This window comes from Sitophilus oryzae, unplaced genomic scaffold, assembly GCF_002938485.1.
Source record: "Sitophilus oryzae breed Bouriz unplaced genomic scaffold, Soryzae_2.0 scaffold_85_pilon_pilon, whole genome shotgun sequence".
In the NCBI taxonomy this organism is placed as follows: Eukaryota; Metazoa; Arthropoda; class Insecta; order Coleoptera; family Curculionidae; genus Sitophilus; species Sitophilus oryzae.
The window spans coordinates 2350697-2363540 of NW_022147483.1; the positions used below are offsets into that span (position 1 = coordinate 2350697).

General features: G+C 30.7%; 2 protein-coding genes across 2 annotated transcripts in view; both read left to right on the forward strand.

Moving 5' to 3' along the window:
- The window catches only part of LOC115890221 (protein BTG3-like), a 58529-nt gene extending 56733 nt beyond the window's left edge, over positions 1 to 1796 (forward strand). The window contains exon 5 of the mRNA XM_030910395.1: positions 389 to 1796. Within this exon, the coding sequence (XP_030766255.1) occupies positions 389 to 523 (135 nt within the window). The 3' untranslated portion in view covers positions 524 to 1796. The remainder of the gene's footprint in view (positions 1 to 388) is intronic.
- Positions 1797 to 5065: 3269 nt separating this feature from the next.
- Positions 5066 to 12793, forward strand: LOC115890075 (nuclear pore complex protein Nup88). The gene is made up of 13 exons (XM_030910201.1): positions 5066 to 5415; positions 5544 to 5713; positions 5785 to 5910; positions 5967 to 6175; positions 6227 to 6407; positions 6465 to 6636; positions 6705 to 6957; positions 7218 to 7477; positions 7970 to 8083; positions 9900 to 10126; positions 10191 to 10350; positions 10477 to 10565; positions 11150 to 12793. Exons 1-13 carry the CDS (start codon positions 5206 to 5208, stop codon positions 11211 to 11213), a joined length of 2235 nt encoding a protein of 744 aa, XP_030766061.1. The 5' UTR covers positions 5066 to 5205; the 3' UTR covers positions 11214 to 12793.
- Positions 12794 to 12844: the final 51 nt, after the last annotated feature.

A 12844-nucleotide genomic window follows, 5' to 3' on the forward strand; every position in this document is an offset into this window, starting at 1 on the left:
GCTTATTGGTACAAGGTTAGTAAAAGTGGATTTCAAAAATAGCTGTTGAACTTTTACTGGTGTAGTCCTAGCAAATCAGTGAATGTGAGCTTTTACTAGTAATTGTTAACAATTACTGATTTCCGATATTTACTATAACATATACCGTATGATCGAAAAAAAAACGGCGTCCAGTTGGCTGGGAAATGACGATCGATGACATTTCCCATATAAATTTACATATAAAATGACAGCGATCTTCATTTCATAGCCATCGCTGACACCATTTTTATTCGATCATACGGTACATAGACATCCATAGTTAACAATTAGAAACTTTTTTAGTGAAAAATATGGATTGGTACGGCCGTTTTTAACATATTTTTTAACAAAGGTATTTATTTTCCAGATGAACTTTAACTCTTTCAACCCCCACCAACGGCCGATGTACCCCCGTTGCGACGGACCCCCCTACGCAATGGCGCCCCCCTTCTACAGGAACATGAACTACAACAGGAACTACAAGAACGTCCTGAGGGTATAGGAACAACCCCTGAATCCTCCCTCGCGGGGACCTCTACTCTCAGCCTAGGTTTACGTTTGCTCCTCCTTTGGCGAGGTCAAGACATCCTGCCCCGGAGGTGGCAGTCTTACGATAACAGGAAAAACTCCACTCTATTTTCTATATAACCCGTTTAAAAACAGTTATTTTTAAGTTTCTTCGATTTTCCTCCGTTAGAAACGCGTTTTAGTTCCTGAAAGGGGCGTGGTTTAACACGCCACGCCCTCTAATAGCGTTCCTGTTCTCGTAAGTCCCTCCTCCGGGGTTATTCCACGCCCTATGCACCGCCGACACGGTACAACACTTGAAACAAAGGATTACTGATAGATGTATAGATGGTTGGTAGAAAAGGATGGATACAGGACCTGGTGCAGGCCGAAGTGGGAGGGAACATGTCTGCTCGGAAGCCATTTTTTCTACGTAAGGTTCTTTTTATTGTCTGTGACGCGAGTACAGCGTACAGGAATCTACAGGGTTACAGATAAAGTCCGTATCATAAGAAACTTTTTTTAATTTATATTTTTTAATATTTCAATTATTAGTTTAAACGTCAAATTTGACAGATACCTGAGGACAGCAGGCTAAATTTTCTTATATCAATTTTAATCTAAATCAAAGCAAAAAGTATCGCTATAGTTAATAAATAAAAAGTTTTATATGATGCAGGCTTTACCTGTGAGACTGTCTGATCGGTCTATGATTGTTGTGTATGTTCGATGTAACTGTAGATATTTAAACGAAAAATTGATATATATGAGTCATTAAATGTGATGTTTATGGTAAAATTCGTATGATCTGGCTGGTAGTCATCAGCCAGGAAAAAATGAATGTGATTTAGTTAGGAGAGTATAATTGTTTTCTCGACATTTTAGAAAAAGGTTTATTAAGATGCATTTTGGCCGATAACACGCGACGTTGTGCATAATATATTTTAGTTTTTTGTTTCTGTATATGTATACTACCAAGACTGAACAGTGTATAGTTTAATACAAACGAGAAAGCACGGTGATATTGTATTGTTTTATTCGTTAAAATCTGTTATATGTCGCGTGTTAGCGGCCGATCAAATCCATTTTATAAAAGGGGGCAACTACAGAGAACCGTCGACGGTTTTAAGCGTACTTTTTTTCTGTTCATAAATAATTATTTTTGTATAAAAAAAATGTTATCTGTGATATTTAATCATATATATTTGCGTCACATGACAAAAACAAGTTCGCCCAACCGATATAATCCTAGTCCCTCCTCATATCTTTCTTTAAGCAGAAATCATGCAGAGATGAAAAGAAAATTTAGAGGGAAAATAACCTATAATAACCTCAAACCTTTGAAATTAGAAAGTTACATAAACTACATAATCTACGTCAATTAACTACATGTAAATGTAGTTTATGTAGTTTTTATAAGGAACATGTAGTTTTCCGAACCCTGGTTTTAAGTCCCTAGATATTATGGAATATTGCAACAGACTGCCTTAATGTGTGACGTCACGTTAGTGGTCTTAGTTTAAAAACCTTTCCATACAAAGCACTAAATGCTGCACTTGAGTAAAGCATATTTATATTATTCACAATATAGGTTATACATTTAATTCTGTGATATAACAACGGGTATAACCAAAAACATCTATATAAAGGGAGACAAAAACGCGATCAAACATCGTTTTCAAGACAACAAAAAGCGTTGATGCCAAAATTCTTGATTGCCTTCGACTTGTGTTTGAAAACAAAGTACCGTATGATCGAATAAAAATGGCGTCAGCGATGGCTATGAAATGAAGATCGCTGTAATTTTATATGTAAAATTATATGGAGAATGTCAACGATGTTCATTTCCAAGCCAACTGGACGCCGTTTTTTTCGATCATACGGTATGTTATTAATGTTATTTGGAGTATCTATATATATATGTGTAGGTACATCATTTTAATTAAATACATAGATTATACCTGTGAAATTTTTATTTTTCTAATTAAAAATTAAATTAAAATTTATTGGGGAAGTAACTGTGACAACGCTGCTTCGGGAAGACTGTTTGGTTTCTATAGTTTTTACGATGAATAGTAAAAGGTTTTTCTTTGCAATAGAACTGTTTAAAATATTTTTAAATATCTAAAATGGTTTGCCAGTCCTTAGTTTACCAAAAATGGACTGTTTAAGTACTAAATTGATTTTTCGGCGGTAGGTGACGTTACTTATCTTTTAGGTTTAACATTGCTGTACCTAATTTAAGTTTTAAGTAGGTTATTACAAAAAGAATTATTGAAAATAAAATTATACCTATACGAGAAATAATTATTATATTACATTACATTATATAAGTTATAAATCAAAATTTAAACTACAATTACTTTTTGCGATTGTCGATAAAAAAACAGCACGCCACTGGTAGACCGAAAATGCAAAAATGCACACGAAACTCAACAGCGTTGCCATATTTATGTACCTATTTCTCTTTAACTCACATAAAACTGTTAAGCATAGAGTTTTATGAATGAATTGTTTTTGTCTCTCCATTATTAAGATGTCTTTGGGTATAACCTCACATTTCTTAAAACTACCAGATAATTTTCAAAATAGACTTTTTTCACTACCAGAGAATTCTTATAGGAAGGGTTTTTATACTTTCTTAATCTATGGACTTTACATAATGATTTTTGCGAAAAAATTCGCATTTACATAGAGTACAAACCACGTTTATACAGAATACCAAATCTGTGTTATCATAAAATGAATTTAAATCGACATATCAAATTATTATATCTTTAGTTCGAAGAATCCTGTATATTTTTCCTTCCCCCCCTGTATATAATATGAAACTCTGGCAAGTCCAAGTAAAAGACTCGACAATTATGATAGGTTTGAGGAAATTTCGCGTCGATGGTGTCGGTGAACGTTAGTTGCCCCCGGAATTTGAGGTTATGTCGTTCGGGTTTTGTAGGTTATGTTAATTTTCGACTGAATTCTTCCTATGCGGACCCGAAGCGTGCCTCCTATTGGTACAAATTTTAATTATTATAAATCTATGAAGCATTTTAGTTGGTGGGGTTCTTTTTTGCGAAATTTCAACCTTTTTTCGTATGTGATAGACAATGTACCCTTTGTTTTCGTGAGAAAGAACTGTACCTGCGATTTTTATCGATGAAATATTTATTTGTTTCCAAAATATCAGGTCTTTTTATGGGAGCTGATATTTTGTAACGATTTTATTTGTCGTATTATTATTTTGAGGTTAGTACTCTGCTTTTTTTCGAGTCCCACTTAACTTTTTTTGTACTATATATATATGAAATGCCTGTATATAATTATTATTATTATGTAGAAAATATAGCTTTAATTTTTCCTTCTCTAATGGTCGAAACAAAGCAGGGTATCCAGCCTTTTTTGCCAATGATCTACGATTGTAATCCTTTTAAAAATCGTTTCTTTTTTTTGTTCAATCACAATTTTTTATATTGTATTTTTAGTTAAGTTACTTTCGAAGTCTTAATCTTTTTTAATCGATTATAAAAATATTATTTTATTTTTTGCTGGTTTGTCGAAATCTGATTTTAATGCAATCATTTTTTTTTCTCGTTCATTTCGTTGATTAGAGTCGCAAAGACTTGGTCTCGTAATGTAGTATTTCCATTTCGGGTTAAAACCTATCTGGTACTTTAACGGAGACACGCATTTTAAGCTTTTGTTTTTTAAAATAGCAAGTAACAAATGTATTGGCTACAGAATTGTTAAATTTTTTATATAACTCTTAAGCCCAATAATAATTCGTGTATCGATACAACCCTTTAATTATTTTTAACTCTGATTTATCAAAAATTATTTCGTTTTTTTTTGTATTGCATGACTAAATTTTTGTATTTTTTTTATATCTGAGTAACAATTCTGTACAATGCATTATAACTTATTCTTAAGGTATGGTTTTTTACGTTTGTAGTAAAATTTATTTTGGATATTGTTGCTAACAGGGTGTTTTTTTAACAAATGTCTTGGTAAATATAATGAAAACAGGTTCTTTAGGATTATATGTACACTTCTAAAGAATATATAAGTTTCTAATAAGTACAATCGAAGAAGCGCAGAATTAATAATATAGTTCAGAATCAAAAAAGTGCAATTAACAAGATTATTCTCAAAAAAAAAACTATTGTGATATTTTTGTAAATAGAGAGAAGCAAAAATAGTTCAAAAATAACTTAGGTCTATAATTAATAATTCTCGATAAGAAGAAAAACTGTACATAAATCTTAAAAAGCCTGTGCACAATTTAATGTAGAAAGTACATGTATAGAGATGTAAAGTCATATTTAAATATACTATTAAGCAGAGCATTTTAAATCAGTTGTTTTACTTGCATTTCCTTAGATATTACTCCATAAAATTATATTAGTTAATGAATATGTGTAAAGAAAGTTTTTTACGTATAAAAAGTTAATTTTTATACCCATCCCTGATTTTGTCTATAGGCAACCAGTAAAACAATGTAATAAACAATTTTTATTTTCTATGGTAATTAAGTACACCTTTTGTCTGTGGTGAACTGTCAAATTGTCATATGTTTTGTTTATAAATAAAAAGTTTTTATTCTTTTTTTATATATATTTTAAGTTTCCTTTTAAAATTAGATAATTGTATTGTGTTTGTGAATGTAAATCTACCGGTTTGAATATGAAGACGCATATTAGAGACAGCTTGGGTCTTTGCGACCATAATATTTTTAGAGAAGTATGCGATTCTATGCCGAAAGATTCAACGATTCCCTTAAATTTAGTTACCGTTCGAGACTCCACGCTTTTTACTTGGGATTTTCAAAATAATTGCGTATTTTCCATACAAATTAAAGGAGCAAGGAATAAGAATGTCGAAAATATTCACCAGGTGAGTGTTGATGAAACCTACCTAACCTCATATTAAACGTTTTAGTTTATTAAATATCTATTTTAGTCATTCGAATAATAATCTAGGATACTAGATATATCTTTTGAGTTTTTCTACTTGTTTTACAGAAACTACTTCCATTACACCCTCCATTATTCTCGCCAACATCTCTGGTTTGTAATGAATCAAAAACTCTGTTGGCAGTCGTTGGATCCAATGGTATTTTAGTCCTGGAACTCCCTCATAAAAACTCGCCCTATGATAGACGTGATGATAACAAAGAAGTTATTTACTCCAGGTATATTTTATACTATAATTATAAATACTTACCGTATTAACCGTATTAGTGATTTTTTTTTGGACTTTTAGGAGTTTCAGCTTGGATGAACGCCTCCTTTCATGCAGCGATATAATTAAAGTTAATCAAGTAAAATTTCATCCTGGAAGCGTAGATGATTCTCATATTTTAGCCCTTACTTCGGACAATATGTTAAGGTACTATCTTGAAAAAGCCCCTACTATTTAATATTCTTTTTTTTTATTTAATTTAGATTATATCAGATAGAAAATAGAGAAGCAATAAATTTAGCAGTCTTTTCTGTGGGTGAAAAACCTAGAGGTATGTTCCCAGGGAGCAACACAGCATTTCTAGACATATATGGAGAAATAGCAGTTGATTTTGATTTTGGTTTTCCTGAAATAGTTAAGGAAACGTCAGTGTCTCAAATACAATCCTTAGTTCCTAGTGTTAGGACTCCAGGTATGGTATAATGTTTTAAAAATGTATTTTTATTAATAATATGAATTTTAGACAGGGAATTAATGAGTTTTAATAATAAATCAAGATCTGGAGTGAAGATAACACCCAAAATTTTTGATGAAAGTGATGGTATTGAGTCGAAAAACAACAAAAACGAAGAACTTATATGGCCAGTGTATATTTTGAGAGGAAACTGTGAAATCTATTCCATAAATATTAATTTAAAGAAAGGGTAAGTTTACTGCAGCTTGCTGCAACTTGCTTTGTTATTAATAATAAATGTTTTTAGGGCTAATTCAGCTTTGCGAGGTCCCTACAAAATATACGGTCAACCAAATTTTATAGACAGCGAAGAAGCTTGTACAATAATATGCCTCAAAACTGTACCAGAGATATTCTCTGTAGCTACATCAATTGGAACCATTACAAACTTGCTTCTCCTTGATAACAAATCTAGTGAGGTAAATAAATTATCACAATTTTTTTTTACTTTAGACATGAAATAACTATTTTTTAATTATTTTTACAGGACGACAATAGGCCAAGCATACTAAAATCTGTTCCTACAAAAGAACTTTTTGTTTTTGAAAGAATAGAGCTGGAACTATGGCTGAGTTTGCAACAGGATCTGAACGAGTCCGTTGTTAAATGTAAAAACTTTGTGTTTCTTCATAAAGATGAATCGAAAGTTTCTCAGTTTTTTGCCGTGCACAATGGCGGTGTCCATTCTGTCAACATCAGCTGCGTTGAGGAGTTACAAAACTATATTTTCGGACCTGAAGGTGAAAATTAATAATATGAAATAGTATAAAAAATGTTTATACTTCTGTGGCTGATTCATCTCTTCAAAAAAGTCTTATGGGTATTTGGCCACTGGCGATGAATAAATAAAAAAAAATATTCAAAGGGTAAAACAAGGGTAAAACCAAGCGTCAAACTTTCTGTATATGATTATTTTTTATTTGTTTTTAATGTTTTACTTATGTTCATTAAAATCAAAGAAGCGATAGCCATTTTAAAATAATACATTCATTATTTTCAGATAGTTCTCCAACTTCAGACATATTTATCCATCCCAGCACTGCAGAATATTTAGTTTGTACAAAAACAGCCAATAGCAATAAAACCAATACTGTCATAGGGTTCTCACTGTACTACCATCCCACTTCTGTTATAGTTCTCTTAAGTGACAGTAGCGTTATAACACTCGGTATTCTTTCTAGTCCTGTCATACGTAAAAGCGATGATAAGTTCACTAAAGAGGTTACTGACAATTTGGATGTTCAATCGCCATTAAAAAAGGTAAGAAACTAATGGTGCTTATTGTATTATCACAAAATTTTCTAACCATACAGAGATTATACAGGGTCGCTGATACGTATGGGAACGGTCGATTATTAGGTAAAATATACAAGGTACTGCAAAAAGTTATAGAGTGTTTAAATGTATAGAAGATAGAAGCACAGATTCGAGGTATATTATATGTATACAGATAAAAATCTTATCTAATTTGTGGTACGAAAATTGTTTTCTAAGGTGATGCGCAAACGAGTAAAATTTCCTGTGCGCAAAAATAAACTCGCGTAAAATAACAATAAACAGCGTAATTAGAGAGATATCGCTAAACCGAATAGCGTGCATGGACGTTAATAAGGCCAGGTGTTATTTCCTTTACGTTGAGGTGGTATTGACATTAACTCTCTTCATCTCCCTCTATGGTTTCAACTTATGCAATAGCTTTAAAGAAAAAAAAATCTGCAACATACTTTTTATTTATAATTTTTTTTCTTTTAGATGTTGACTGATTCTTTTGATGCATATATTCAAAAAATTTTGAAGAAGGCATCAAGTCAACCAATTTTGAAATTGTCTTCAGCCTCGAATAATAGCCCTGAAGAATGTTACGATGTAAGTATAAATATCACATTTCCTATATTATATACTTACCTGAAAAATAAATTTTATAATACCATACTATCGAAAAAAAAACGCCGTCATATTGGGCTGGAGAATGACAATCGATGGTTATTTTGGCCTTTTTTTATATTGAGTAAAATGATTTTTAAATAATGGCTTAGTTTAAAATTCGAGAAAAAATAATTTTTTGGAAATAGATTTGCGTGTCTGGAAACGTAACGACTGTTAATTTTTGACAAGTTTTATGTCAATTTTTAGTAAATAACGTGTAGAGATTGACCTCGTCAAAATTATGATCGATTGTCATCACCCAGCCGTCTTTGACACCGTTTTTTTTTCGATCATACTGTACTAAATCATTAATAAAAATAAAAAATAAAGACTTTGTTTAACACTAACATAATGCTAAATAAGAGTGTATTATGGAATTTTTCCGCACTGAAATGAAACTTCCCAACAAGCAAAATTTATATAATATATTATTATTATATATAAAATATTTATACATAAATTCGTTTTCCGAATCCGTCTTATTAGTATATTTAGTTGCCATTGTAACGGAACAAAAATCAATCTTCTGATTGACTAAAGAATGTTGATACGATATTTTCATGCAAAGAACTTGAAATAATATCAATGAAATTCAAATACATATATAACTTTAAATAAAACACAAATTACCAACTTTAGTTACACAAAACAACAAAAAGTCAGATGCTGGTACTCCAATTTATCGTTCTCCAACAACTGTACTCAACTAAAGTTGGTAGAAGTATGTTTTATTGCAAAAACTTGAAGCAGCATCAATAAAATTCAAATATATATATAACGATAAATAAAACACAAATTACCAACTTTAGTTACACAAAACAACAAAAAGTCAGATGCTGGTACTCCAATTTATCGTTCTCCAACAACTGTACTCAACTAAAGTTGGTAGAAGTATGTTTTATTGCAAAAACTTGAAGCAGCATCAATAAAATTCAAATATATATATAACGATAAATAAAACACAAATTACCAACTTTAGTTACACAAAACAACAAAAAGTCAGATGCTGGTACTCCAATTTATCGTTCTCCAACAACTGTACTCAACTAAAGTTGGTAGAAGTATGTTTTATTGCAAAAACTTGAAGCAGCATCAATGAAATTCAAATACATATATAACGATAAATAAAACACAAATTACCAACTTTAGTTACACAAAACAACAAAAAGTCAGATGCTGGTACTCCAATATATCGTTCTCCAACAACTGTACTCAACTAAAGTTGGTAGAAGTATGTTTTATTGCAAAAACTTGAAGCAGCATCAATAAAATTCAAATATATATATAACGATAAATAAAACACAAATTACCAACTTTAGTTACACAAAACAACAAAAAGTCAGCTGCTGGTGGTACGATCTATCATTTTTCAACAAATTTATTTTACTAAAGGTGGTAGAAAAAAGTACTAATATACAGGTATGTCGTAAAACACATCTAATAATAAACTTCCCAAATATTTGAAAATAGAATAGTTCGAGATGACTGCGACTCTCGATGCATAGCAACTGATGATATTGACGTTTTTATTATCTTTTAGTTAATTTTGACGTTTGAAATTGCCAAATTTTAAGTAGGTACTGACATTTTTCCCTAAAACATGAATACAATAATTAATAGTAAGATTAACATCAAAAATACAAATTCAAACACTCCTCATAATTATTATAATGAACGTGGACAAAGTATAGTATTCAACTCGCAATTTATAGCCATTATTCACTCGGGTGTTATGCAATAAATGTTTATTTTTCAGTTATTACAAACAGCTAGTCAGATGTTCAGAGAAAAATACTTTCCTCAATTTAATAAAGTACGTGATGAGCTGGAAAAAAGAACCCACACGTTAAAATTGTTAAAACAAAGCCAGAAAGAAGAACTGGAAAAGATGAGCGTAGCCAAAACGGAACTCAGAATACAGGCAGGAAATTTGGCAGAAAAATACGAGGATCTCAAAGACAAACAAGATGAACTTTTGACAAGGTATTGTATATTGTTTTAAATTACTAAATATTATTGAAATAATATTATTTTGATATTTTTTCAGGTGTGAACAATTGTTAATGATGGTGTCTCGAAAAAAACTGGAAGCCTCAGATGCAGAAAAGAATTTTATGGCTGATCTACAGAGTTTCGGCCGTAATTCTGTCGTTTATGACAAGACTGTTAAAAATTTGGAGAAAAAATGGCAATATCAACAACTACAAGTAAGTATTTTCATAAAATTGCATTTTTTTTGAACTTCCTTTTTTTTAATTTCAATTTTTCTTCTATGAATTTTTTAAATATTTTTTGACGAGTATTTTTAAGCATTTTTTTTGTTTTTTTTACAGATTGAAAAATGGAAGTCAGATGAGGCCAAGAAAGTTACAAACATCAGTGAAATTCAAGCTGCTACAATCAAAAACGCTTTACAAGAATCGTAAGTAATAAAAAACGAGAGTTTATTCAAACATCCCGTATATTTTTCAATATACAGAGTGACTCATTGTTCTAAACAAATTTCCAGTTCAGGTTTTCAATAAGACCTTTTTTTTATAAAATAGGCTGATAATGGTAGTGCGAGTTTTAAAATATTTTTATAGATTATACAGGGCGGTCCAAGTATATTTTTACACTAAAATAATTGTAGGTTTTTAAGCGAATAATGTACGTTTTTTTGCTTAGTGGATTTGTCATAAAATTACGATTAAAAAAATACTGTAATGTCAAAATTTGTGCCTAATGCTTTTTGAAATACGGTATTTTGGAAAAGGAATTTTATGGGAAACCAACTGAGCCAAAAATATATATTATTTTATTTAATCACTCTGTATATGTATGAAAAAAAATAATAATATATGCGCTATTTTTACTGGTATATTTTGTGAAAATGATTGGCTTGAAAATCTCAATAATAATAATTACTATTTTGGAATAATGAATCACACTGTAGATTAATATTTTTCATATTACAATTTTATGCTTAATTTTCTTTTGGCTAATTCATTTTTTTTTCAATTTCAGGTCACAAAAAATTCAGGAAATGATCAAAGAAGTGCGGCAGTTTAAGAAAAAGTTTGAAAAATAAGAGGAAGAAGTACATTATGTGAAGCTGAAGTGTCTTTCTTTTTGTAAATAAAAAATATGGCATATATGGTTATAATAAATCATAGGATCGAAAAAAATCGGCGTCAAGTTGGCTTGGAAATGACGGTCGATGACATTTATACGCCACCTCTGACCGTTTTTTTCTCGATCGTATGGAATATGCAGAAATTCAGTATACATATTTTTTCTTTCTTAAAATCAGTTATTGTTAGGTTTTTTGTAATAAACTAAATACTAATCCACCGAAAATAAATTGCGTCATAGTAGCCGTCAATTGTACAAAAATTATCATGAATAATATTTTCATAGCCTGCTCTGATGCCGTTTATTTTTACTGAAACAAACTACCATATAATCGAAAAATAAAACAACGTCGTAGTAGGCATGGAAACCCTGGAAAAAAATGGCGTCATAGTAGGGATCGATTCGACAAAAATTACCATAAATAGTTATTTCAAAGCCTTCTCTGATGCCGTTAATCTTTACAGAACAAAATACCAAAATTGAAAAATAAAACAGCGTCATAGTAGGCTTGGAAACAACGGCAAAAAAATGACGTTATAGTCAGTAGGGGTCGATTCCACAAAAATTATCATAAATAGTCATTTCAAAGCCTTCTCTAATGCTGTTAATCCTTATAGAACAAAATACCAAAATGGAAAAATAAAACAGCGTCATAGTAAGCTTGGAAACCACGGAAAAGAAATGGCGTCGTAATAAGGGATCGACTCGAAAAAAATTATCATAAATAGTCATTACAAAGCCTTCTCTGATGCTGTTAATCCTTATAGAACAAAATACCAAAATCGATAAATAAAACAGCGTCATAGTAGGCTTGGAAACCACGGAAAAGAAATGGCGGCATAATAGGGATCGATTCGAAAATAAATATCATAAATAGTCATTACGAAGCCTTCTCTGATTCTGTTAATCCTTACAGAACAAAATACCAAAATCGATAAATAAAACAGCGTCATAGTAGGCTTGGAAACCAGGTAATATTAATTTGCAAGCCTGCTGTAATGCTTTTTATTTTTAGAGAAACAAAGTACCATATGACCGTAAAGAAACGTCATAATAAGCTTTGAAATTACCATCGATGTTAATTTTTGTTGAATCAACCTCTACTTGACACCACTGATTAAATATAGACATAAAAAATTAATATTGAATATAGAAAAAAGGAGAAAGCAAGAAAGGATATGATCGAAAAAAAAACGGTGTCAGCAATGGCTATGAAATGAAGATCGCTGTCATTTTATATATAAAATTATATGGGATATGACATCGATGTTTATTTCCAAGCCAACTGGATGCCGTTTTTTTATCATACGGCATTTATAACAAAATCTACATAAATATACTTTTTTTCTATATTCTTTTTTAATAAATAATGTTTATTCCAAGCCTGCCGTGACGCTGTTTTTTATCACACTATATTAAATACAATCTTTTTAGGAGTTAAAGTACTTTGAGTTAAACTCAACATTTTCTTGTTTGTTAAATACATTTTTCTGATTTTTATTATTACAGAATAAAGAGCAAATCAGTTTTGTAATAGTTATGTCTTTATTTTTATAAAATTATGTATAGTTGTTTTTAGTTAAGGCT

Bases quoted from the DNA above. Each gene is read 5' to 3' on its own strand.
- LOC115890075 (XM_030910201.1), top strand. From the start codon at position 5,206: ATGAAGACGCATATTAGAGACAGCTTGGGTCTTTGCGACCATAATATT. The intron at 6,176-6,226 runs GTATGGTATAAT...TATGAATTTTAG, and splicing joins TCCTAGTGTTAGGACTCCAG to ACAGGGAATTAATGAGTTTT. The intron at 6,958-7,217 runs GTGAAAATTAAT...CATTATTTTCAG, and splicing joins CTATATTTTCGGACCTGAAG to ATAGTTCTCCAACTTCAGAC.